General features: G+C 40.9%; 2 protein-coding genes across 2 annotated transcripts in view; both read left to right on the forward strand.

The window, feature by feature from the left end:
• Positions 1-6,295, forward strand: part of LOC111146439 (MORC family CW-type zinc finger 1) — a 172,867-nt gene extending 166,572 nt beyond the window's left edge. The window contains 3 exon segments of the mRNA XM_022501999.1: positions 2,733-2,849; positions 2,851-2,928; positions 6,119-6,295. Coding sequence (XP_022357707.1) covers positions 2,733-2,849; positions 2,851-2,928; positions 6,119-6,295 — 372 coding nt within the window.
• A 4,330-nt stretch (positions 6,296-10,625) lies between these two features.
• The window catches only part of LOC111146915 (guanylate cyclase activator 1C), a 33,560-nt gene continuing 17,057 nt past the window's right edge, over positions 10,626-27,128 (forward strand). The window contains exons 1-2 of the mRNA XM_022502677.1: positions 10,626-10,829; positions 25,676-25,825. Of these exons, the coding sequence (XP_022358385.1) occupies positions 10,626-10,829; positions 25,676-25,825 (354 nt within the window). The remainder of the gene's footprint in view (positions 10,830-25,675; positions 25,826-27,128) is intronic.

The raw sequence follows: 27,128 nt of genomic DNA on the forward strand, positions 1-27,128 counted from the left end.
CCCAGGCAGATGCTCATCTGTTCTCCATCTCTATCATTTTGTCCATTCAGTCATGCTATAGAGATGGATTCATATAGTATGTGTCACTTTCTGATCAGCTATATTCACATAGCATACCACCCTTCACATCCATTCAAGTGTTATCAATAGTATGTTCCTTTTATTGCTGATAAGCATTTCGGATTTCTTTTTAATTTTACTTGGTTTGTTTTCTTACTACTACCGCTTTTATCAAAAAGTTGGGGCGCCTGGGTGGCTCAGTGGGTTGGGGCCTCTGCCTTCGGCTCAGGTCATCATCCCAGGGTCCTGGGATCGAGCCCCACATCGGGCTTTCTGCTTATCGGGGAGCCTGCTTCCTCCTCTCTCTCTCTCTCTCTGCTTGCCTCTCTGCCTACTTGGGATCTCTGTCTGTCAAATAAATAAATAAAATCTTGAAAAAAAAAAAAGTGTTCCCTAGGCTATTATTCAGATGGCAAAAGCCATGAAGTTCTAGAGCTCTGAACACCAAGAACTCTGCATGACTGGTGACATCTGAGCCACCTGGGACCCTGTCCTCCTTATTCTGGCTGAGTTGAATTATTGACCCAACACCACCTTCTGGCCGTTGGGTACGGCACTCCCTGGAGTTGACTAAAGCCCCCACAGTTGATGTTACCTTCTAGAGAAAAGACAGATAACTGAGCATAATGTAAATGACATAATTGTAAATGCTAAACATGTAAATAAACATAAAATAATTGCACGGGGCCCAGGGGTGGACCATGAGGTGTGTGTTGGGGAAGAGATGACCTATTTCAGATGCAGCGAGCAAGGGGTACCTGAGCAGTGTTTCAGCGCAAATCTGAGGCAAGCAGTGAGTCTTATGGAGGCTGGGCGTGAACTCACTGAACAGAGAGAGCAGCAAGGGTGAGGGGCCTGGGGCAGAATAAGCTCGGTGTTTTCCTGGAAGGGTGAGGCCCGCAACTCAGGAAATAAGCACAGGCAGAGGCAGGCCAAGGATTTCAGCGCTGCGTTAATTCTTGGTGTCCCCGCACAAGTGTCCAGGCAGTTTGAAACTCTAAAAATCTAAGATTTCTTTACAGGGCAATCCACAAATCTCACAATTAAGTCTCACCATTAATGGAATACATTGTGTGTGTGTGTGTGTGTGTGTGTGTGTGTGTGTGTGAATACACACATATAAGCAAGTGTTTGCCACTGTGGAGTGGTATTTGGGTCCTTGCTCCCAAATACTCCTCTTAATTAATAGCACACGAAAAGCCTAAATAGGGACACCTAGGTGACTCAGTCGGTTAAGCAGCTGCCCTCAGCTCAGGTCATGACCTCAGGGTCCTGGGATGGAGTCCCACGGGGGCCGGGCTCAGTGGGGAGTTTGCTTCTCCCTCTTCCTCTGCTCCTCCCCCTCTCAAATAAATAAATAAATATCTTGTTTTTAAAAAAGAAAAGCATAAATAATTGGAAGGTAAGTTACTGATATTAATCCATGTCAATTACTTTAAGTATCTTAATGATCTTTAACGAGGAATCCATACTCTAATGATAATCTGTGCCTCACTTGGGGCACCATGAACCTTCTCCCATAAGATGTGATATTTGCACGCTTGTATTATCTCATTCTATAGTTGATCTGGATCTTATATATCTTCATATCACCTACTACAAAATTCAGTGCCTTGGTTTTAGGAGGAGGTTAGTTAATGTTAAGGAGAATCAGTATATTTAAGGGGTTTTGTTTGTTTAAAGGATTTTATAAAAAGGAGAAATACACGAGGGCAATGAGTACTTAAAGGGATTAATGTGGACAGTATCTGGGATGGGTCTGCAGTGACTGTGGTGGAGGGGGTGGTGGGGAGGAGAAGGGTAAACCCAGAAGACAAATGAGACCACCTTACAGTTTTCCTGGGAACCCCGTCATTATCAGAACACAGAAATCTCCTCCTTACAGAAACCTTCAAATGTGGATCAAAACAAGATTTGCTCTGTATCTCTTTTCTCAGAATATCCCCAGCCCTCTCCAAATGTTGACCCAAGCAATTCACATTATTTTGAAATTGGAGCATTTGGCCTCTCCATTCCCTTTTCTACTTTGTGAGTGCCTCATTCACAATATGAAGTCTTGGGAAACAATTAAGACTCTTGTATTTGCAAGGGTCACGTGTGTACATCAGTGACCATTCTCTGCATCAGGACAAGGAACCCAAAGAGAGTAACAGAACAGGAATTCCTCTGATTGTAGATTCTCTGCTTTTCAACTGCTACAGACATAAGTTCTAAATAACACACCATCATCTGCCAGTAAAGCCCTGCATGGCCAGCCATTCTGTCATTGCCTGTGAGTTCCGGTGCTGTGGAGAGGGGTAACGGGCACCACCAGCTGCTCCCTTTGTGCCTTCAATACTCTGGTATTACTGGTGGGCAGACAGATTCAACCATGACTGGATTCTTTTTCCCTTTCAAAGCAAGGGTATCCAAGCTCCCTTTGGTGTGCCTCTCCCATCCTCATAGTTAATAGAGTATTGGACGTTTTTCCTTCTCTCTCTCCGTCTTCCATCACATGGCAAGTTCCTTCAGGGTGTCACTGTGTCTTAAATTTTGACCATCTGTAATACACAGGTGTAGAGTTGACACTTTGTACATATGTGCAGACCTGGAATATGAAATCACTTTCTGATATTAGGGGGGAAAGTAATACTTGAAAAATATACTAAAACTGTTTTTAAAAACATTCCCAGATCAAGAATGTTTACATGGTCCAATATGAAAGAGAACTAAAGAGAAAAATGCAGTCCATTATCTATGATGCAAATCGAAGAGGAGTGGCTAATGAAGTATCTCTGGGACAATGTGAAAAAAAAAAGAAAAATTACTGAAGATAAACTGAATAATCTTCGGGTAAAACTGACAGTACTATTGCAGAAACTCCAGCTGGTAAGTAACAAAATTTGGAGTAGTGGAAATACACTTTGTGGAGAGAGCACTGAGCTACTTCCTCTCGTGCCCTCATCATCCACTTACAGGCTTTGGACAGGTCACTTTATGTAGCCCTTACTCTCCCTACAGGAATATTGAAATTGTAAATAAATAAGCTTCAAAAGTATATATGAGAACAATTTTTAAAGGTCTGTTATTTTTTTCTCTTACAAAAATCAGAATCTTTGCTTGTGCTTTTGGTAGAGTTTAATGAACCCTGTCCCCTCAATAGTGTATTTTCAGTAGGATTTTTTTTTCTAATTTTATCAGACAGCAAAATATTTTAAATTTTATCTCAATACATAATTAAGAATGGACTCTTCTCATCTCCGAGGAGAGGTTAGAGAGGTCAGGAAACATTGTGTGAGTATGCTGTTCATCTTGTTTGGTTAGACGATCACATACAGAACAGGGCTCCTGTGATGGTTTGGGCTAATGAGGGAAGGTCCATCTTCTCTCTACAGCATATAGAAATTCAGGATGGAATACATAAAAAAATTAAAATATGTATGGCCATGGTTGAAGAGTCTTTCCATATTTGGCAGAAATAAATTGAGAAATCAACAGTGAGCCTAGGAAGTACATGGTGTTTTGTACTCAGACATAGGCCCTGAGGCTGGGACAGGAGATAGGGCCTTCCTGGGCCTTTCAAAGTGAGAGGGCAGGAGCTGAGTGCCCCACAGAGAGCCCTGACTGAATGGAGGGTTACCTTGCCCAGGAAGGGGGGTCGGGGAAATGCGCACACATCAGGATAGAATGTGATGAGGGTGGGCTTTGAAGCCAGGCCACCTGGGTTCCAGTCAGCTGTGAACATTTCAAGGTGGATCCATTCCTCCTTCACAAAATATACATCTTTTGGGTTCTTTGGAATTTCCCTTATATTATTAAATACAAAATGAAATTCAGAAAATATTTTTTGCTTAATTTAAGTATACAGCCAAAAAAGATACTACCCCCCACCCCCACCCCGCACTGTGGGTGGCCTAGGCAACAGTTCTTGTGGTTCTCATGGCTGTAAAGGGTGGCAAATGTTTTTACGTGTGAAAGATCTGGTATGGAGCCTGGCACCGTCGTATAGTTTCAGCAATGATGGTTGTTTTAACAAAAAAAAAAACTCGAGAGACCAAAGACATTCTATGTCATAAAAATCAAATACTACTCTCTATCAGAAAAGTTCATATGGGGCATCTGGGTGGCTCAGTCAGTTAAGCATCTGCCTTTGGCCCCGGTCATGATCCCAGGGTCCTGGGATCGAGCCTTGCTTTAGGCTCCCTGCTTGGCCGAGAGCCTGCTTCTCCCTCTCTCTCTCTCTGCCCATCTCCCCTCCTGCTTATGCCATCTCTCTCTCTCAAATGAATAAATTTTTTAAAAAGTTCATAAAAATTATTGGTTTTCAAAATAATAAATCTATGTGTGGCGAGGAGAAAAACATGAAAGAATAATGATTTACTCTTCTTTCTTTGCCAAACCCCTGGGTTTCCCACACAGTAGCCAGAGGAATTCTACTAATTTGTTTTATTCATGAAGTTTGAAGGAGGCAAAGGGGCTTGAGCCCACAGAATATATGAAATGCTTCGTCTGGTATCATTGGAGAGGGACTCAAAGGACTCCTTGCCCAAATAGATTTACTCTCCTGCTTGACTTGAAATTTCGATTTCCACTGCCTCTGATCACCAGAACAACTGCACTGGCGTAGAGTAGACACAAGAGACGAGGTGGCCCCAAAGCTGAGGAACCGAGCAGGCCCATGAAAAGGCTGAGGGACCGAGCAGGCCAGCCTGAAGTCCTGGAAGGAAACCTGGTTTGCCAGGCATAGAGCAGAGCCAAAGGATTAGACTCGGCCTAACAGACGGAGAGCTGTCAGGGTCCCAGAAGGGGTCACGTAGGGCATTCCTCTGGGCCAGGGACTATTTGAAAATCTAGGTGAACATGACTATCAGGTGAGTTTATCTCTAGGGATGGGGCCCCAGTCCAAAGCTGGGACTTAGTAATAGTCCAGCCTTGTCTGAAACCTAGGGCAGAGGGACTGAGCACAGTTAATGGGACCAGGGGAGCCATGGAGAAGCTAGGAGGATGGTGTCAGACACGGACTGGGAACAATCATAAAACGAATTGTTTCTGAAAGGTCCTTTCTGAAAAATTCTCATATCCATCAGCCCAAGTTAGAGAGCAGGTTGAGCCCATGGCTCGGCTTGAGGGAGTGAGATTTAAGTCTGTGAAGAGGAAGCATTTGTCCCACTGTTCATGAATTAAGCAGCCCAGGGAAGGACAGTATGAAATTGCCCAAACAGAGAACTGGGGAAAAGGAGAGAAAAAGAGACAGATGAGGGCAGCAAGCCCAGGGCTGGGGAAAACGATGCTGCAGAGAGAAGAGGAGTGACAGAGAAGTCAAAATCTTCTTACTCATCTGTTTTTCATATAAGGCTAAAGATTCATGGACTTTCGAGCCCCGCTTCAGGCTCCTTGCTAAGTGGGGAGTCTGTTTCTCCCTCTGCCTTCCACTCCTCCTGTTTGTGCATGCTCTCTTTTTCTCTCTCTGTCTGTCTGACAAATAAATAAATAAAATCTTTAAAAGAATAAAAAAAAATTTTTTTAAATGGGGAGACAAGAGCCTATAACAGAGAAGGACAAGATGGAGGCAGCTGGCTTTAGGAATATGACAAGTAATTAAATAGAAGGAAAAGTAGGGACGCCTGGGTGGCTCAGTCCTTAAGTGTCTGCCTTTGGCTCAGGTCATGATCCCAGGGTCCTGGGATCGAGCCCCACATTGGGCTCCCTGCTCAGCAGGAGTCCTGCTTCTCCCTTTCCTACTCCCTCTGCTTGTGTTGCCTCTCTCGCTGTCTCTCTCAATCTCTCTGTCAAATAAATAAAATGTTTAAAAAAATAAATAAAAATAAATAAATAGAAGGAAAGCCAGTTGAACTAACCTCCACTAAGGAAGGGGAAAAAAAAATGATCCAAGTTCCTAACCACTTGTGAACATAAAATGAGGTTAAAGGTGAAAACATATTAAAAGACAAAAGGCATATTCCAGGGTGGGTTTTGGTGCTGCTGGAACCCTAGGGAAGACTGTTCCAAGGCCGCCCGGATTACAGGGGTGCAGCCTGCAGCTTCCCGGCCTGCTCTGATCGTTGATTCTCTTTTCTAGGGCAGTCCAGTAGGAGACCGGGAGCAGATTGACAGGTACTTAGAAGCTTTGCTTCAAGAAGATAATCCCCTTTTCCAGAAAGCTTTAAATAAAGTGACTACAGATGCCGGACATGGTCTCCCTTTAGAAAGGAATGGAGAGTCAAAATCAGAAGTCAGAAAAGATAATCCCTTTTAAAAATGCTAATAAGACGAAGATTCTTTTCAAAACGTGTTTCCCCTTGTACTCGTTAGTGTACGGTTTGTCCTGTTTAATCCTGAGGGGATTGTGAACTTTAGAAATAGAGACTGATTTACAATTGACACATTCTCCGTCCGGTTCCCTAACTCATCCTGTTGCGGCAGGAACTGTTCCCGGAGTTCTCCAGTTCCCATGTAAGCTACTAAGAAAGACGGAGATGTCAGTTGGGCTTAAATTCTGTTTTCACTTGAAGACTATAATAACTAGGAAATAGTGGCTTTCGAAATCAGTGTACAAAGGACTACAGAATCACCTCCTCTTAAAACTTGTGTTGAAACGGAAAGGCCATGTGCCCTTTCTCCACGACAGCCAATACTCAGTAAAGCAGAAAATCCTCAAAAACCGTAAGATATAATTTATATGATAATTCTGTCGTTGAGTTGTAGTACAAGTACACGTCTTCTACATATCATGTGAATGCATATTACACATATGTAAGAATTGTTTTTGTATTTTCCTGGGTAACTAATTATTTTTATTTGTTTAGAAGGTGTCTGCCATTTTGGACAAAAGCAATAAAGCATTTAATATTTGTGGAATTGTATAATTTTAATTTTACATACATACACACAGTACAAAAATCCAGAACATGTGAGATGGAATATGGTGGGGAGTCTTAACCTCATCTGTCTGTGGACACTCAGTTACTCCTCTCCAGAGGTATGCTTTTACCCGTTACTCGTGCATCCATCCAAAAACAGTGTACATAAAACCATATAAGTCATTATACAGGTATAAATATAAATGTAAAGGCATCCAAAGGATTCTGTTGATTTTTGCAGTTAATATACCTTCACAATCATTCTATATCAGGATCAGTACAGGGAGAGCCTCTTTATCTTTCCCTGCTCCTTATTGTTCGGTTCTGTGGACATGCTAGAATTTCTTTCATTATTCTCTTATTGATGGTCCCTTAGATTTTTTTCCCATTCTTTTGGGTTTATATGTGCAGATCTCTGTAACTATGTTTATTTCACACGTGCAGGTATATGTTAAATAAATCCCAGAAGATGAATTGCTGTGCCAGAGGACATATACATTTTATTATTAATAGATAGTTACCAGTAGTACTGCATAAAAATTTTGTTAATATACATTCCCACAGCAACATATGAATGCCTGTTTCCTCACACCTTCAGCTACCTGGTGAATTATCAAACTATTTTTTATCTTGCTGACCCAAGTGGGTGAAAAGTGGTATATCCTTGTAGTTTTAATGTATACTTCTTATGCTGTAAGTAAGATTGAGCATCTTTTCATGTTTAAAATGTATTTGAATTTTTAAATTTGGCTTTTTCCCCATTTTTCTATTTGGTGGTTTTTTTTTTTTTTAAAGATTTTATGTATTTATTTGAGATAGCTGGAGTGGGGGGTGCGTGTAAAGGGAGAGGGAGGAACAGACTCGAAGTTGGGCAGAGAGCTCAATGCAGGGATCAATCCCAGGCCCCTGGAATCATGACCTGAGCCGAAGGTAGATGCTTAACTGACTGAGCCACCCAGGTGACCTGGTGGTAAGTATTTTCTTACCAATTTATAGGAACTATTTTTATATTAGGGAAATTATGTTTTTTATATTATATGTGTTACAGCTATTTTCTTCTAATTTTTTATTGAAAAAAAAAGTTATGGTGTTTTGAGCCAGGTGGGATTAAAAAATTGTGGGAGGGTTAATTTTCTTTATACCTTCTGGTTTTGAGTCATATTTACAGAGGACATTCTAATGCTAAAACTATAAAGAAATTTTACTTTGTTATAATGACTTTAAACATTATATTGTTAAATCTTTAATTCATCTAGAATTTATTTTGGTGAAGGCAGTAAGCTAAAATTCTAACTGTTTGTGTTTCCAGATAGATACAGTATTGTCCCCAAACTATTCATCAAATAACCAATCTCTTCCCCACTGATCTGCAGTGCCACAGTTACAGCATGTTAAATTCCTATTTACATTTGGGCCAAGTTCTAAAAAAAAAAAAAAAAAAAAAAAAAAAATTCTATTAGTTTTCATTGATTGTTTCAACTTTTCTCATGTTGGACCCATATTGTTTTGGTAGGTGTATTCAATAATTTTATATTTCAGAATTTTCTTTTGTACGTTTGCATATTTAATTCTTATCCCGACTTAAATTAGCTGTTTTCAGTCAATACTTACCCCTCAAACTTTATTTGCATTTTGTTTGGTGTGTGGTGGTATAATAGATTAAGGTAGAATTGCCTTTTTTTAATTACCAAGTCTTTCTACCCAAGACCAAAATATGGTTTTATGTAGTCTTTATGGGTGCCCTGTATCAGCATTTAAAATATTTCTTCAGATACATCCAGCACATTCTAGTTAAATTTATTGTAATTTAGATTTATCCTTTGACCTTTTAGAAATGAAATCTTTTCCCCATTATCTTATAGCAGGTTAATGTTTTATATAGCAGGATTCCTGAGTTTGGGATATCTATATTGTATCCAATATAAGAATCCTTTCACTATTTGTAATAGTTTTAAATATTTTTCTGTATCAGCAAGTAATCATTATGCAGATTTTCTTTTAAAAGGATCATTTACATGAAGAAACAGTTTCTGGATCTCAGGTCCTTGTATTCTTGATTTATCCAAAAATCTTCCTTCCATAAGGGATCTCCTTGGCCCCTTGAAAACTTCCATTACCTTTCTCTTCCATCATCACCAGACATTCTTTTCTTAATTTAAAAATTGGTGATTAATAAATGTTAATGGTGAAAAGAAGTCAGTGCCTCTGAGCATCCTTCTGGCAGACATTTCATCGGAGTCTGCGTAGGGACTTCCCCAGAGAATGGTCTTTGAAGATCCTAACAGGATAGTTCTCATATTCCTACCAGGACTGATTCCCCATTAGCTCATCATCTTTCTTTATCCTCCACATAAGGAATCTCATCTTTTCTAACAGTTTCAAGTGATACTTCCAAATGAATGAGTTCCACATTTCTATAATCTTATTGAACACCTGTTATTTAACTGTAATTATGGATTCAGAATTCTTCTATTTGAAGTCTGCATTGGTATGTTTGAAACAAAATTAATCCTATATACCCTAACCACCCCCACCTCCTGTCAAGGTGCTTCATTTAGGCTCGAAGGGCTCCTGTTGTTAGGGAACCTGGGGTTTTAAATAGGTAATCAGTTAGGACTAAGGAATAGGGACTAAGACAGAAACCAGAGTTAGGAACTGAGTCAATATGAGAATTGGAGAAAAAATAGAGTAAGGTTAGGAGAGGAGAACCATGCTTGGGACCAGATGACCCCAGGTCAAAAATAAGGGAATTCTGTTAACTCCTACATATGGCTGGCAGCAAGATGGCTTGAGGACCACACAGGGCAATTCATTTCCATTTCTGGACCATGGATATAGTTTCCAGGTTCATTCACTCCGTTTTCAAGTCCTTTGTGATTGGGGCTTGACTCTCAGACAAGATTAACTTGGGAACTGGAGTGGGACAAAACTGGCAGGCAGAAGGCATGGGTAGAAGTGGACTTAAGAGACAGAAAAGATAAGGAACAGCAAAAAAAAAAAAAAAGAAAGGAAAAAAGGTAAGAACAATGAAGAAGACACAGCTCGATATGTCCCTTTATCTATAGAGTACACTTTTCTGCTTACTACTACTACTACTACTACTACTACTACTATTTTTACTACTACTATTGTGGTTATCTTTCCCCATTTCCCTCTTCTGTACATAGACCTCCTTTATATTTTAACAGTACTCAGAATGTGTAAATTTTCTGTGGTTTAAGATTTTTTTTGCCTAAATTTATCTTCACAATATTTAGGTATGAAAAGACAAAAATATTCTTGTTACTGTTTTACAGATGGGAACTCTGAGTCTCTAATGTTTCAGTGCAGTAAGTGCAAACAAAGCCTCGAGCCCAGGCTTCCTCATTGCAATTCAGAGTTCCTTCCATGAGACCCCACTCCTCACTGAAGGCATAATTTATGGCTGACAATATGGCAAAGATTACTCTTTCTAAAATATTGCATCTGCCCTTCACAGAAAACTGTATCTCTGAATGGCAGTAAATGCAATCCCATCAGTCACAATAAATGACCTAGTCTTAAAACTGTACAGATGAGTTAATCTCACTGGCTTTCTATTCTTATTTAGCCTATAGCTGTAAGAGGTTTAGAGTCGCTCTCTAAAGGCATATGTTAGCCTCCAGTTTTAGTGAAGAGTGAGGAACCAAATCCGTAGGGACCTTACATGAAAACAACCTGAGAAAAAGCTGCAGACTGTGAATCACGATGGGAAATAGCGAATCCGAAGCTGGTGGTCAGACAGCAGTTTCTGCTAAAGAGACCTATGTGTGGTACAGAAAATTTATGAGGGAATATCCATCCGGCCTGCAAACACTGCATGAATTTAAGACACTCTTGGGTCTGCAGGGTCTGAATCCAAAGGCCAATCGACATGTTGATCAAGTCTATAATACCTTTGACATGAACAAGGTAAGACCTTTACTTTTTATTTGGCTGTGGTTCTGTATTCTCCCCTTTTTGAAAAATTGAAATAGCCTGAGGTAAAACGTGTGCATCTCACTGAATTAGGAACTCTTCAGAGAACCCACAGCTTGTAGGTAAGTGAGTCATTAAACACATTTAGCTACTGACGGCATGAAAGTAATTGGGAACTAGCCTCTCCGCCCTTGGAAATGTTCTGCATGTAGGGAGTTATTTTAAAACCAAATTAAATCTCGGCATGGAATTCTAATGTTATCGTTTAAACAAATCTAATAAGTGCAGATTGATTTACAAAGACTGTTTTCAAAGTATTTAATGCGTTGGTGACATTTTATAGAAAAGCAAATTACAGGAATCTGCTTTAAAAAGTGTGATTGCATCTAGATTGGCAGGTAAAATCAATACAAATTCGCCAACATGTTGTTTGTACTCAGAAGCTGGAATGCTGGAACACTTTTTCATATATAACCATTTTAGTTGGGGGAAAAAACAATTTCATTTTAAATTCAGATAAATTTTAGTTTCTAAAGATTGTGACTCAACTATTGTCTTGAATTTACTCATTCCTGAGGAATTGTAGCACGTTGAATTTTCAAGACTTCTAAAGATACGAAGATGAGGGGGAAAAAAATAAGGAATAGAAAAAAAATAAGCCAAAAAAGTAACAATCTCACCTAGCAGGGTCAAATTCTTCTTGCCTAATTTTCCTTGTGCATTTCAGTTATTTTTCACCTGTACATTTCAAAATGGGCTGATGCCATCTAGAATGAAAGGGAAAGGGGAAGTATTACTCATTGAATGATAGATGACTTTAGAAGGCTGTGTGTGAGAATAGATGAGAAAGAAGTGATAAATCAACACAATTAAAATGATTGGCTGTCCATTGAGATGTGTGGAGTCTAGCACAGCCCTTTGAGCCCTTTTTCAAATCAAAACAAAAAACAAAGTAACAAACCAAACAGCAGATGACTTAAAAAGAGGTACTAGCCAGAAACGGGAAAATTAAACCTGTGTAATATTAACAGCTATTTTAATTCTGGTAATAATGTAGGGAACACACTTCTTTTAGGCCATGTTCTTTGTTATCATGCATGAATGAGGCACTGCCTGCTTAGCATGGCAGTGTCTCCCGCCTTATAAATTTTACTTAGTGTAGATGCAAACAAACAACAATTCTGCCCTCAAGGAGCTTACAAATCAGTGGGAAAATGAGGCAGATTCTGCTTTTGTTCTTAATGCTGAAATATATTCTAGATAGGCTAGAAGCTGAATGTTTGTATCCCCGTTAACCTTGACAATAAAACTATCAGTTTTACCAGCAAAAATGGGATTATTTGGAAATAGGAGAGAATTGCAATTTTGGACAAGCAAGCTATGGCAGAACCATAGGCCTGTCTGCAGAACAGAGGAGAGGATCTCTTGTGCAGAGGAAAGGGGGAGATTGGGAAGGCTTTTATAAACACAAAGTCGGTTGGAGTAAACTGGGAGTTTGAAGTATAGCGGCTTTTCACTATCTGAATTGTGGCGGTATCTCCTGGCTGGACTATTGCGGGGTGAGGGTGGGGCACTTCTTTTCTTGCCTTTCCTGTAGTAAAAAAGTAGTATCCACAGGCAAGATCCAGTCTCTTCTAGTTGGGTATGCAGTGGACGAGGAGTGGTGGGGCATGAGAGCTCCCCCTGCTGGCCTCCTGACTCCATTCTACATGAGCTTTCCTTTTTTGTCACTTGCCCAAATTCATATGCTGAAATCTGACCCTGGCAGCGCCAATATGATAGTATTTGGAGGTGGGGTCCTTGGGAGATGATTACATCAGGAGGGCAGAACCTTCATGAACGGGCTTAGAGCCCTCAATAAAGAGATCCCAGAGAGTGTGTTCCTGCATGTGAGGACACAGTGAGAAGACTGGCTGTCTATGAACCAGTAAGTGGGCTCTCACCAACACAGTGAATCGGCCTGAGCCTTGATCTTGGATTTCCTCCCTCAAAGAACTGTGAGAAATAAATTTCCGAGTGTTTTCAACCACCCAGTCCATGGTATTTTTGTTACAACAGCCTGAAGTGACTGAGACGGGGACCTGTGAGCATGTTGGCATGTGGTCCATGTGTCCCTGCCTATGTGTGTTTCTCTGAGCTCCTTCTCTCCACCACTCTAGATGTTTTGGTCTTTGTGTGGCAGCGGCCGTCCCATTGCGCCTGCTGGAAGCTGCCTCTCATGGCTCAAGATTGCAGCTTCTCAGACTCTGACAGTCCTCCTGGGAGGTTAGAAGATGAACTGTTGTCAGGTTTTTCAGTTCATCTTCCAAGTAGCTGGTGACCTACCCCATGCCAGAGATTTTGCTGTCCACCCAGTGTTTGTGGAAGCTATGCGTGTCTGGTTCCTGGGTAAGAACAGGAACGCGGGAAATGAAGTGCTTGGTGGAAACAATGACGCCCGCTGTCGAGGGGCAGACGGCGTTCAGCCAGGCAGTCTGTGCGGTTGGAGTGTCCTCTCCGTGACAGCCATAGGATGGCCAAGCCCACATCAGAAGCTTAATTAAATGACTCACGAGTTCTGCTGGTATTCATGCTTTATCGTCAAAATTTTACGTTTGCTTAGCAAGCAAGAGAACCTAGGCAGTGATGACATATGCCACACAAGGTGTGGGGATCTTGATATAAAATCAGGTTGTAAAATGAGAAGAGTAAGGATTGCTCGTTATCAAGTGATAGTGAGAAACGATATGCAATTATGCACAGGAAAACAGAAAAAGCCATATATTTAATTAGATCAATAAAACTCTCAGCTGTCCAGACTCCTGGAGGATTTACTGTTTCTGTGGAGCAGCTCCTCTGTGGTTTAACTCTTCTGGTTGGAAATCATTCTAAAATGCATGTCTTACTTTTCCTCCTCCTCAGAGTCCCAGTAAAAAGCTTTTTGATATCAGAGTCATTATTATGAACATGGGTTGTTACATATTTGAAATACCACAAAGCACCCATACCTGTTGAAGTTGCTGGGGTTAAGTTTCCTAATGCTGAAAATCATGAAAATATATGCTTTTGTTTGTTTGCTTTTTGTTGTTTTTCTCTTTCCCTGCTGTCAGATACACCTTTCCCAGCTTTTATTTATTTACTTATTTATTTGACAGAAAGAGAGAGAAATCACAAGTAGGCAGAGAAGCAGAGGGAAGCAGACCCCCTGCTGAGCAGAGAGCCGATGCAGGGCTCGATCCCAGGACCCTGGGATCACGATCTGAGCCAAAGGCAGAGGCTTAACCTACTGAGCCACCCAGGCACCCCTTTTCCAGCTTTCTGATTGTTCTGATAATAACAAGCTTCCGATCTCTTCTTACACTGTCATTTCCAACCTGGCGTTGGCATGTACTCTAGTTAACTAAACTTGCTGGAATTGTGCTTAAAGTAGAAATAAATAGATCCTAAAGTTTAGAGCATAAAGTTTAGAACAATTCCTTGGGCTTATCACACACCCTTGCAGGCATCTCCTTGTCACTCCTTAAAAGTAGTTAATTAACCATAGTTAAATGTGTCTGACATTGTTTTAGGGACAGTACATAGACTAACGCATTCAACATCACAGTGATAATAGAACCCACTTTACAGTAATGGCCATGACGTTGGCACCTCAGACCTAACTGGAAGGTAATTGACTAGAACCCCAGGTGCATTGCTTTGAAATGCTTGGTTTTAGATGACCACTAATGATAGAGTGCAGCAGAAATAATAAGGCCAACCCATTCCTAAGACACAGGATTCCTTTGTCAACAGGCTTTGACTCAAGGATTTCCTGGTGGCTTTGTCAAACCATTGGTTTCAGGAATGTCTAGGACACTTCCGTCCAAACTTCTTTTACACCCTTCTTCAGGTGGGTCAGATTAGCCCATTTAGCGTTTCCCAACTTCCTTCCTATTTCATTCCAAATAACATTTCTCCAAATATGTTCCTTAAATTAGGATTAATATGTCTAATAGCCAATGAATAGAACCACAGGAACAGAGCCCAGAGAAAATGTAAAATTATAATAAAACCAGAAAAATTTCCCAGACCTGTTAGACACATGTTTCACAAGGGTCCAACACAATAAATAGAAAGACATCAACCTACAGTGTATGTGGAGAAATTTTTTAAACAGGGATTAAAAATAAGATCCTAAAAACCTAAGAATGAATGAATATATATATATATATATATATATATATATATATATATATATATATATCACATCTTCTTTATCCATTCATCAGTGGACACTGTTGTTTCCATATCTTGGCTGTTGTAAATAATGCTGTTATAAACTTAGAGATGCATATATCCCTTAAGCATACTTTTTTATTGTTCTTGATTTGAGTTTGCATCCAAACAAGGTCCACAGGTGGAAATTGGTGGCTATGACTCTTAAGTTTGTTTTTTTCTGTAATAGTCCCCTAACCACCTCCATTCCCTCAACCCCCCCGCCCCCGCATTTATGCCATTGATTTGCTGAGGAAAGTGAGTCTCTGGTTCTGTAGAATGTTCTGCATTCTGGATTTAGTTGATTGCATATCTAACTTTCTAGTGCTATTGAGCTGTCTATTCTTCAAATTATGCATAAACTGGTATTTAGCTGTAGAAATTTAAATAGATTCAGATTCATTTGCTTGGCAAAAATACTTTGTAAGCACATAATTCTTGGTTGTCACACTTTTCTCGTATTGTCTGTTAGGTTCAGAGATGTCAGCCTGATAATGATGAGGCAATTATTAGCTCTATGTAAAATAAGGAAGTCCATAATTTTGGTACACCAATAGGCTATATACAGAGAACAAAATTTACTAGTTATTAAAATTAAACTCTTGACTTTCAGATTACCCTACAATTGTGTGAGTAGGGAGGAAGAACTGTGGTGTGCTGGGAAATGTTTAATAACTGGTTCTCCAGGGTTGGTGGGGGAAGCCCTGGTAACCTATGCTGATCTCCATGGTGTAAATACTCCCACCATGGCCAATTTCAGGCTACCAACCATTTAATAGTTGGTCTGCAAAATTCCTGAAAATTTAGCAATCAGCTCGCCCCTGCAGATGGAATAGGCTCCAGGACGTTGCTTGGATATATGTGAGGGTCATAGAACTAAATACCCATCATTTGCTATAATAAGATACAAACAGATAATGTCTCAAATTGATCAATGTAAACATCACTAGAATAACCATCATTACAAACATGTAAATAAAGGCTGGGGAAAATAACATGTAAGTTCAGAGTTTTAAATGATAAGCCTTTTCATTTAATTTCAACCGTGCAATAATAAAAACTGATTGAAAAAATGTCTGATGATAACAAAAAGTAAATTTTAAAAGACAGCACAAAACATATTAGCCCGTCTGTGTAGGTGAGGTGAGCGATAGAAACCGTACTCCTCAAAATTAAGGTCTGTCTCTGCGCAAGGGACAGCCTCGATTCCTGACTTTCTGCAACTCTGAATTGTCCGTTGCATGATAGAAATCCTACGGATTCCAAAGCAGAGAATCAAGTCAAACTTAATGCTTGCTGAGATCCAGCAACTAGAGAAGTGCCCAGGGCCGCTAGGCGTTCTGGACCTTTGCGCTCCAGCCATCCTGCTTTCTTAACATGTGATCTGCAATTTGCTCTTCACCTCTCCTCTCTCTTTTTAAGTACAAGTAGTACGTGAATTCATCCTTGTGAAACAACAGTACAGAAACACGAATGTGAAAAGACATTAATCATCCCTTTCAGATCCTGCATGCTCTCCCAGACCAGGAACATACCATAGCGGCATAAAGTAGATGTTGAACAAATATTTACCGAGTGAGTAAACAAAATAGTGACAAATGGGAGTATCCTCCCTTTTCTATTTGCACTTATTTCCCCTTTCCATTTCTCTCTCTCCTTTCCCCCGCCTTTTTTCCCACATTTATACCAAGGAAGGCCACTGTGTCTTCCAAAGTGTAACCTCATTCCCAATTACAGTGATTATCTCAAGGGAAATTTTAAAGTTTATTTTTTACCCTTTTCTAGCTTGGAAGCATTTCAGCTCACACGCTCAAGCATTCAGGAAATGTGACTTTACTTTTCCATGTTGGAGTTAGTTTATATTCTGAGTCCCCATTTTACCAAGGAGTGTTCCCCCTCCACTTCCCATCGTTGCACGTAAAGCCCATGGCTGCGTTGAAATCCGCATGAACACGGGGCAGAGGGATAGCTGTCCACACTGGTATTCGCCGAGACTGCATCTCTCCTCACCTCCTGCCCCAGGCTCAAGGTCGCTGTCTGCACGGTGGTCCTCCCCCTGGCTCAGGTTTCCTATGAGCTTCCTCATACTCCTAGTCACAGAAGCCTCTTAGGCTGGCTCAGGACTGTGACCAGATAGATACTCCTTCCAGTCCTTCCTCCCAAGCCCAGTGAGAGAACCACAGGTGCTTGTGTTCTTCTGTCTGCCCAACCTGCCCAATGTTCCTGTCACCCAGACATCCAACCATTCTTGGCCCTCATAGAGCACTGCCCTCTCCCCCTTCCTATTCCCCAGAGTTCTGCAATCTCTCTTCCTTTCCCAAATCCAGCCTATAGAATCTCGGTCTAGTTTGGAAGGACTAAAGAGAAACTAGAGAGAACTGGCTCTAATCATGTATTCTTTCACATCTTTTGTTTATGGCATAAATTTTATGCTCTGAATCCTAAATGGCTTAAACTATTGAAAGTCAAGAGCTAAGAATGAACTTGATTTCTGCTTTTCTGCTACAGTGACTTAGCTCTTAGGCAATGAAAACCTTCACTGACTAGGGAGGGCTGGATGATAGAAGGGATTAGCAGGAGCGGAGTCACATCCTTAGCACATTATTATCCCGCTGGATTTGCAAATATTTACTGAGCAGCATGGTGGAAGGAATGTAGGCACAAAGATGCAGAGGAGTCGTTGCCTGTCCTCAAAGGAGTTGAGAATCTCATGGGATGGCAAATGCATCTTCAAGTAATAGAAGGTAGTAGAGAATCAAAGACTGAGAGAGGGCAAAGCATACTGTTTAGTTGCAAGGTTCTAGAAGGTCTCAGGTACTATAGGGCTGGTTTTAAACCCTGCCCAGGGATTTGACTGATGAGCCAGCCTCTCCCGAGACAGGCAGGCTGGATGGAAGGGCCGGGGAACTCTCCAGTGGCATCCCTGAAGGACAGGCAACAGTAGAAAAACCATACTCACATTTTTTGGAGTGTGGGGGGATGGGGGTGAGTAGGTAGGCAGGTAGGAGATGTGACTTTCTATACCTGCAAAGAGTTTACGATCTAGTTGAGGATGAAAGTTATGTGGTGACTAAATGCCCAAAGCGTAGATAAAATAAAGCAGCATAACAAACTGTAGCAGGACTGCGGTATTGACTGGGATCTGAGGATGGAACAAAAGCTAAAACATAGAGTCAGGCAAGGATTTTTGGAGAAGCTGAGGCACTCTGGGATGTTGGGAGAAGGAAAGAACTTGAATTATTACTAATAAATGGTAACACTTACTGAACGCTTCTGTACAGTCACTGTTTTAAGCTCTTCAGTTATTAGATTCCTCCCAGCAATAATGTATATGTAGCTACTGTTTTTCACATTCCCATTTTCCCAGTGAGGAGACAGGCACAGAGAGGTTTAGTCACTTGCCTGAAATGACACAGCAGAATTGGAATGCTGGCCAGCTGACTCCAAGGGCTGCATCCTAAATTGCTATGGTATTCCTGTTTTAAGTGAGGAGTTGAGAATTTCAACGAAGAGAACAGCTCCGCTAAAAATACCAGATAGGAGAGAGGAGGGTACGTGGGGACCTCACTGAGGCAGAGGGTCACTGTGAGAGGATCCCTGACGGCCGCACACATTGGGCGCCTCACCTGTGTCTCTGCCGCATCCCGACATCCTGTTGTTGCCACTGCGTGTGTTCTTACATCACAGCTGAGAAGTGAGGCTGGCCGAGCACCAGGATACCGGTAGTGACTTGCCTGGAGACTCTCAGAGCAGAAAGTGAGCCCTCGGCCCCTCTGGCTCCTGGTGACATTCTTACTCTGTGATAGGCATGAAGGTGAATGGATGGCACTCTGGGCCACATGTGGGCAACTGGGCTTTATCCAAACAAAGTGCCATTGGGAACTCTGAGATCCAAAGTGCTCTGCCCCTCCTAAGACTCCGAGGTCTACAGGCGAGAGAAAATGGTTCCTCTGAACTTACAGGTTTGGAACTCAAACCATAAATGGAGTGATGGTTTAAGCCAGAAGATCTATTGACAGCACTAGGATACCTTAAAATGCTAGGAGAGAATGAAACAGTGGGGAAGTTTTCAGGGTATCTAAATTCACCTCCTCGGAAAATCCTGGGAATCAAGAAGGAGGGAACGTGAATGATTCCTTAGAAACATGGGTGATAACTGTTACAGAAAGAGCAAGCGGGGGGATCTAATAGATTACTACAGTATCTGCTAGCTTACCTATAAATATGTTCAAAGATCAAATCTTGGCTTCAATGTCAGGAGTCCTTGCTATTTTTAATGAGCCTTTCTGAGACTCTCTGTACTATGAAGCTCAAGCCACCTAGGGCGATGGTGGCACTGCAGGACGGGGGAGGCTGCCGGGCTCCTGTCCCTGCTCTGACCCTTATCACTGTGTGTAATCTTGGACAAAGCTCCTAACCTCTCCGTGTCAGTGACATCAGTTCTAAAACTGACAAGACTTATCCTGCCTACACTATCGCTGAGCGCATGTGACATAACATAGGAGAAAACTTTGGGAAAATGTGCCCAAAGGCCCACCAAGGGATGGTGCGTTTATCTGTAAAATGCAGGTAACTCCGATCTCAGCCCCTACGGGTCTGATAACAGGGAAGATTAAGTTTATCAAGCTCAGATTCGCTTTCCAAATGAAAGGGTGCACCTCCAGGTGCAGAGGCTGTGTGCCTACCATTTCTCTTCTTTAACCGCCCCCAGTGCTGTAGAGGGTCCTTTGTGTGGTTTGGGGACACATTGACCCCTTCAAATGATTCCCAGTCACAGAATGAGATTAATTAAATGGGAGTCATCTTAGGGTTTCAATGGTCTTTTCAAACCCAGAACAGCTACACGGGACGCTAGCTCTACTTGAAATGCACAAGTGACCTCTGGTTAGCTGGCTCCTTAGCCTCTCTCTGTGTGAGAACCCTTGAAAATTGGAGTGGGCAACCTGGCTTTTAACTTTTGTCGTAATTGCTGTTGTTCATTAACTCCCAGCTTCTAACACTGTATCAGGTTGTCTGGCCTGCGGGGCGACCGCAATTCCTGCTGCTCCCCAGTAAGACAGGTTTACTGCAAACAAATGACCATCTCCTAGAGACCACGAACGAGGCTGCCGTCTCTTAAGGGGAAAGACCGAGCCTAGTGCTTCAGAAGAACCGACTTGGAAGCTCTCAGGAAGCATATGTTGGTGATAATAAAACACCTCATATTTGGTTAGCACTTTGTAATTTACGAAGCATTTTCGCATGTAACATCAATTATCAACATGCTGGTGGAGCTTCTCACAGAATTTCACCTGCTAAAGACATCAGCTGTACCTGCTGACGTACATTTCAACTTAAGCTGTTGTCACTCACGTATTTGAACAAAACCTGTTGGAATTGTTCTCAAATCTGGCTCCATATCAGAAGCACCTGGGGGTGTGATTAAAATGACCACTGGCTGGGTCTCCACCTTAGCCCCACCGAATCCAAACAATGTTTTGTTTGTTGTGAACTGCCAGGTGGTTTGACTGTGAGTCCAGACAGGAGCGCCACAGTTAAGCCAGAAAGACCACCGTGGAAGTGCTAGAAAGCTGGGCCCTATGCCCATTTATGCTGCCAAAAAGCTTTGTAGCATTGGGGTACATTTTAAAAAGGGACTCTGGGTCCAAATCATAGTAGAGACACCCAGCCTTGAAGCAAATAATACAGGTATATATGTCCCACCGTCTGTTCATCTCTGTTTACCTCTTCTGTTCGGTAAAGATAAGAATCTAGGCTCTTCTGTAGGACATAACACTCTTAGGAGACAGCAAACTGTCTGAATTAGGGCAAGCCTGGATTTTATTTTGTCTGTGATATTACTTAGGGAGACACATTGGCTACCTAAGGATGTTCCTTGCAAAAGGCTGCCATTGCTGTGATCGCTGATGGGTCTTCCGTAGGTAGCCCATTCAGAAGTGATCAAACTCAGACAATTGTCTTGCCCTCCCCCAGAGCACCTGAGACTGGCTTCTGATTCACACTGGTCCAGACAACACTGAGCTGGAGACGTGCTGGGGGCAGATGCTCAGGGCTTCTTGATTGATATCCAAGAAACCTATTCAGAATTGTGAGCTCGTTTGACACATACTCAGAGAAATGCTTTGTCCCAGGACTCTTGAATTTTGTATAGTCATGGTCAAGAACAACTGTGTTTGATCTGCATAAAGATCACATTACAGAACTGACCTACCAAGCCAGCAGTATATTTCTCATCTTAAAGAGCCGAGTCTCTTTTCAGGACATTCCAGCAATTCCATGGCTGATGGAGACTATGTTTGCTGTTAATGTAAGTGTCTATCTATGAAAATGGGGCTAGGTCATAAATGCTGAGCATAACTTTTCTCTTATAGATTTCAAAAATTCACAAAGGTATTTTAAAAAGTACTCATATGTGTTTGACAAAATTAAGATGTCCTTATATTACCTATTTTTGGTAGCTCCTAAAAAGCAAATTAAATATCACTGATGGTTATTGATCAGTCATATAATGTACTAATACTAATTCTCTGAGTTACCATCTGAGCAACCATTTCCAGGCAGACATTTTAATTCCTATGTTGCTGCTGACTTACCACAGCTGGTAAAATGCCATTGGAAAGTGTCACATGTAAAAGAATGAAAACATCGAAATGTCTTCAGGTTAGGGTCTGTGACAATTCATGAATTTTTCACAGATAGTGATTCTGTGAAAAGTGACAGAACGTTAACGCTGTGAGAAGGGAGAGTTTTAATTTGGGGGATAGTTTGGAGGATTTTTGTTGGATTTGGATTATTTGTTTTCCTGAATGAGAGGGTACACTAGAACATATAGGGTCTGATCCCTAGTTGTTGTAATAACAATCCTATTTCTATGGTCTTGGTGTCACTAGACACCAGGACACTTATTGGTATATACCACTCAGGGTGCTTGGCTAGGACTCTGTAGTGTCCCTTTGCTGGGCAATGGTTCCTTGCTTTGGCTCAGCACTTCCCCCTCTTCAGGACCTCACACCTGCATTGCAGCCTTGACTAACCCCACAATTCTCCCCACTTGGTAAAATGCCAGGTAAGATATCACTGAAGATAACATCCGATATGCCAGTGTGGTCCTGCCATCACTCTCTATATGCCTGAGAGACCTTGAGAAACAGATACCGAAATGTCATCTCAATATATTCCAGAGACATCGGCTTTGGAGTTTAGTCCCAGGGATGGAGCCACAAATTTATAATCTGGGTCATGTCCTTGGGGGAACTTGGCTTCATTTCACAGCTTCAAATGATAGAATTTCAGTTTTAGAAAGAGTCCTTCATTTTGCAAATAATAGTAAAAAATAACAATCATAATAATCATAATGGCAAAGACAGCTATTTTTTAAGGAGGTGGAAGTCTATTGAATACACTGCCAAGGAGCAGGGGACAGGAAGGCAAGAGATAGACTGTCTGCCATGTGGCAGTGACGGGGGCTGTAGTTAAAGGGGGAACGTGAGGAACTATGGGAAGAAATGGAATCTTCCTTTTTTATAGCTGTGCCCTGGTATAAGTAACCCATTGGTCAGCTAGGGCCTATGGTATTTTGAGGTGGGTCATCCAATGGACCTGTTTGTGTCCAGCCAAGGGGTTGGGGAACCCTATGCTGGCACAAGGCCAGTTGGTATCAGACATCTTCAGGAAGGAAGTTCTCTGTGCCACAAGGAGTCTGGTGGCTCAAATACAGAAATATAAACTTAAGAGGGTTTTCCTTGGATAGCCTTAAAGAAAAATCTTTGGACATTCTCTGTTGCAATCTTCCTAGTCACATTTGCAGGAACATCTCACCTTCTCTGTGATTCTTTTTTTTTTTTTTTTAAGATTTTATTTATTTATTTGACAGATATCACAAGTAGGCAGAGAAGCAGGCAGAGAGAGAGGGGGAAGCAGGCTCCCTGCTGAGCAGAGAGACCGATGTGGGGCTTGATCCCAGGACCCTGAGACCATAACCTGAGCCGAAGGCAGAGGCTTAACCCACTGAGCCACCCAGGTGCCCCTTCTCTGTGATTCTTATCCACCTCCCCACCCTGAGCTTGAAAACTATAGGTTAACTGAAGGCAGTGATTACTTTATCTTCTGATTTACAGAATAAGCATTACCTACAACTCTCTCCAACACTAACACAGCCATTAAATCACATTCACCAGAATTGTCTCACTGATGCAAATTTCTACAAAATCTTACCAGAAAGATAACTGGAAAGAAGAATTGGCTGTGGATTGTTAAGAATTTGTCTAATTACATAATGGAATGCTGAAATGAAAACAAAATTTTTTGCTTGCAGGAGATTTTGCCAAAGGCTGCAGTTGTCTAAGGAAAAAAGACTTCCTTTCTTACCCACCATCAACTTTGGTTGTAAATTAACTGGATTGTCCATTTTAAAGCCATACAATGAAAATATTTATGCTCCTCTCCTGATACAGTTTGCTCAGAGCTTCCAGAGCCTGGTTTGGAAGGAGTTAGGGCCACCCACCCACAGTGCCTAATCATAAAATACCAAATGTTCTAACGTCAACATGGTTCAGTCTAGCCTGTTGCCGCTCATTATACAGGTGACAGCAAACACTGTGATCACTGAAGCAGGACTTGAAAAGTGAAACAAACCATCACAAAATAGAAGGTTTTTATGGAAACTTTATAGCAAGCCAGCTAAGACTTCTCAGGGAGGTTGCTTCTGTAAGCTTTGGGCAAACAGGCATAAAAACTACCCAGGAAATGGTTGTATCGATTGCGTGCCCTAAGACACACAAGAGGAAGACCTGAGAGCCAATGTCCCCGTTGTCCATTCAACTTCTGTTCTCTGCACCTGCTGGTCTCATCACTGAAAAATAATGGTCATGTCCCACCAAGTCAGAAGATATCTTGATGTCATCTTCAATATATTTCAACTCTGTGAGAACTTATCTCCCTTGTCTCAGCCATAGCAAGGCTAGTGATTCATATGGTGAAGTGGTAACGAGCAGTAGGAAAGGCAGATGGAGAAAAGGTAAAACCAGCTATGTTTTGTAGACTTGAGCAAATTTCCTTCAGGAGACCTGTTCAACCAGACTCCAAACCGTTAGCAGAAGTCTTATCACTTCCAAGAAGCATTAAAATTATTGATGGAGTAAAGATATCTAAGCTGTAAAATGTAAAAATCTAATACATGTCGGGGTGCCTGGGTGGCTCAGTGGGTTAAAGCCTCTGCCTTCGGCTCAGGTCATGATCTCAGGGTCCTGGGATCAAGCCCCACATTGGGCTCTCTGCTCAGCAGGGAGCCTGCTTGCCTTCCTCTCTTTCTGCCTGCCTTTCTGCCTACTTGTGATCTCTGTCTGTCAAATAAATAAATAAAATCTTTTTAAAAAATCTAATACATGTAGTAAAATTTTAAAATATTTTCTTACGGTATTTTTATTATATATTGTAGAAAATTTAAAAAAAAATACATTTTAAAGACCAGGCTATAGTGATTAGCACATTGGCTTTCAATATCCAAGATATTGTAGTAGTCTACAATACAAAACAAGCAAAACAAAACAAAAAAACCCCACACAAACAGACACACAAAAAGCTGTTAACCAACAAGCAAGCTTTGCTTCACAACCAGAACTACTGGTGATTTTTCATTTGCTTTTCTTATAGACTAGACACAAAACCTTGAGGCTCAAAGCAAAAGCGTACCATTTTACAGGCCAATACGTTTCAAGCCCTTTATATCCAAGGGAAAGGAGTACTTTATGTTACCTCCTGTTTTGTAAATAGGACTCTGCATTCCAAAGTTCCAAGGGGAATGCAGCTGACAGAGTGCTTTCTTGGGCTGAATATGCCATTTGGTATTTGAACTCCCATGGGAACACAGCAGAGAGTGGGTCCCGCGCTCCCTAGAGCCAGTTACCTTTCTTAAGATAGTTGAGCAAGGTTTGGACGGTGTGAGTCTTAAGAATGATACCTACTATTTCTGTCTCAAATGAAAGTGAAACAAGATGAGGGAAACTGCCTAAAGCTTGAGAGCTTTAAACAGTCTTTTCTAAGATTGACTAATATGGCAAAATCTTTACAGAAAAGAGGCTCATAAATTTTGATTCATACTGAAAACGACATACTTAAAAGGAATCGTGGAGTTTAGCATTCCAAAAATATCAACGGGGATCTCTAAAAAGGAGTACAGAATTTAGCTCCTTGGTAATAATTCCTTTCTACTAGAAACTGGTACCTTGTCTTTTCCTGAGTGGAGGACAAAACTTGAAGATATTCAGGAGAAGACGGTCACTGTGGGATGTCTGGTGGTGAGGTTACAGCCTTCTCTCCTAGGATTTCAGAACTTTTCCCCTTTTGGGGGGGGGGGGGCATAAGGAGTAGATATTTTCTCTTAAAAAAAAAAGGAACTTATCTATATATTTAAAGTCGCTTGTTTCTATTCACTGTACCCATGTTTTTGTTTGTTTATTTAACAAAATGCTGGGAAATTTTCTATGCTTTAATCTTGTGGGTTCTATTAATTTGTGCTAATGGTCCTGCTCATATGAACCATGACTTCTCAAATAAAAACAATTGTTTTTCTTAGATATTGATTTCCCTTTCCACCTTGCTTTTCATAGGATGGATTTATTGACTTTTTAGAGTTTATTGCTGCTATAAATCTAGTTATACGAGGAAAAATGGAGCAAAAATTAAAATGGTATTTTAAGCTGTATGATGCTGATGGAAATGGTTCTATTGACAAAAAGGAACTACTGAACATCTTCATGGTAAGTGAAGTAGTGAAACAACTTTGTAGGACATGGTATAGTTAATGTCATTTTCCTCCTTGTAGAGCTGGCGAGAGCTATGTGGTTGGTGACTCTTGGGATATACATTTGGAACCACTGGAACAATGTAAATGTCACTATGCTATTGGTTACTGAGTGTGCACTTGTAAACCAGCATTTTCTTGTTGATGTCAAATTCACAGATGTAGCAGAGTACAGAGACGAAAAATGAAATAAACATCATGTTCTAAAGCAATTTACCTTTTGTCTGCATCCGTGCAGAAAGTTTTGGGAGGAACAGCTAAAATACTAGGTGATTTATATAACAAGAGCCATGAACTAAGAACAAAGGTAGCTGAGGACTAATCTTTCTGGGGGCTAGACTAAAGTATTTTTAATAGGTAGCTCAAGGATCTCAGGTCCTTTCCAGCTCTAAAGATCAATGAGTCCCTTTATGAATCCCGTCCCCCTCCATCATGGAAGTGGGAATAATTATTATCACAGTATCAGATGAAATGGGTCCTAGAGTAAAAGATGGTTAAATGGGACATTGTACCTAGGTGAGGTTGTGAAGTAAAATAAACATTGGGAATGTGATATAGTGAATTTGTAACACAGAGTCAGAATTAGAATCAGAAGACTTAGAAATGATCTGGTCCAAATTCTTCCATTTACAGATGAAGGATCTGAGTTACAAACATAATACATAGTATAATTTTAGCAAAATGCAAAGAAAAATAAATGGGTAGAACTACCATTATCATTAAACACCTCCATAAATGGACAAAGCTGTTAAAATGTAAAACTGTTTAACAAATGTAGAGTTCACCAACATATGCAAAGAATTCAAGAGTGTGTTAATACTAATATTGCTTCCACTTTAATCTCACACAGGTAATTCACAAAAAAGTACTAAGATGCACTTCATAATTGAATTTTGTAAACATTAAAATTCAGAAATTCTGTATATATATTACATATTGCAACACAAAATTAGGAATCTAAAATATTCTCTAGAGAGTACCCAACCCCATGTAAATTTTAGAATGTCCTCTTAAATAAACATTCTTGAATTTATTTAAAAAAATGTAAAATATGTAATAAAGCATACAGATATTGGGGGTGCTTCCAAAGCAGTACAAAAACCAAGCGTTCTTATCCTGGGATCTATGGATCTGTGGTCTTTGGGGATCCTTGAAGGCCATGAAATTGAGGGCAGGTTTTTTTGTTTTTGTTTTTGTTTTTTTTTTTATAAACATATAATATATTTTTATCCCCAGGGGTACAGGTCTGTGAATCGCCA

This window comes from Enhydra lutris, unplaced genomic scaffold (assembly GCF_002288905.1).
Source record: "Enhydra lutris kenyoni isolate GAN:26980312 unplaced genomic scaffold, ASM228890v2 scaffoldscaffold2, whole genome shotgun sequence".
Taxonomy (NCBI): Eukaryota; Metazoa; Chordata; class Mammalia; order Carnivora; family Mustelidae; genus Enhydra; species Enhydra lutris.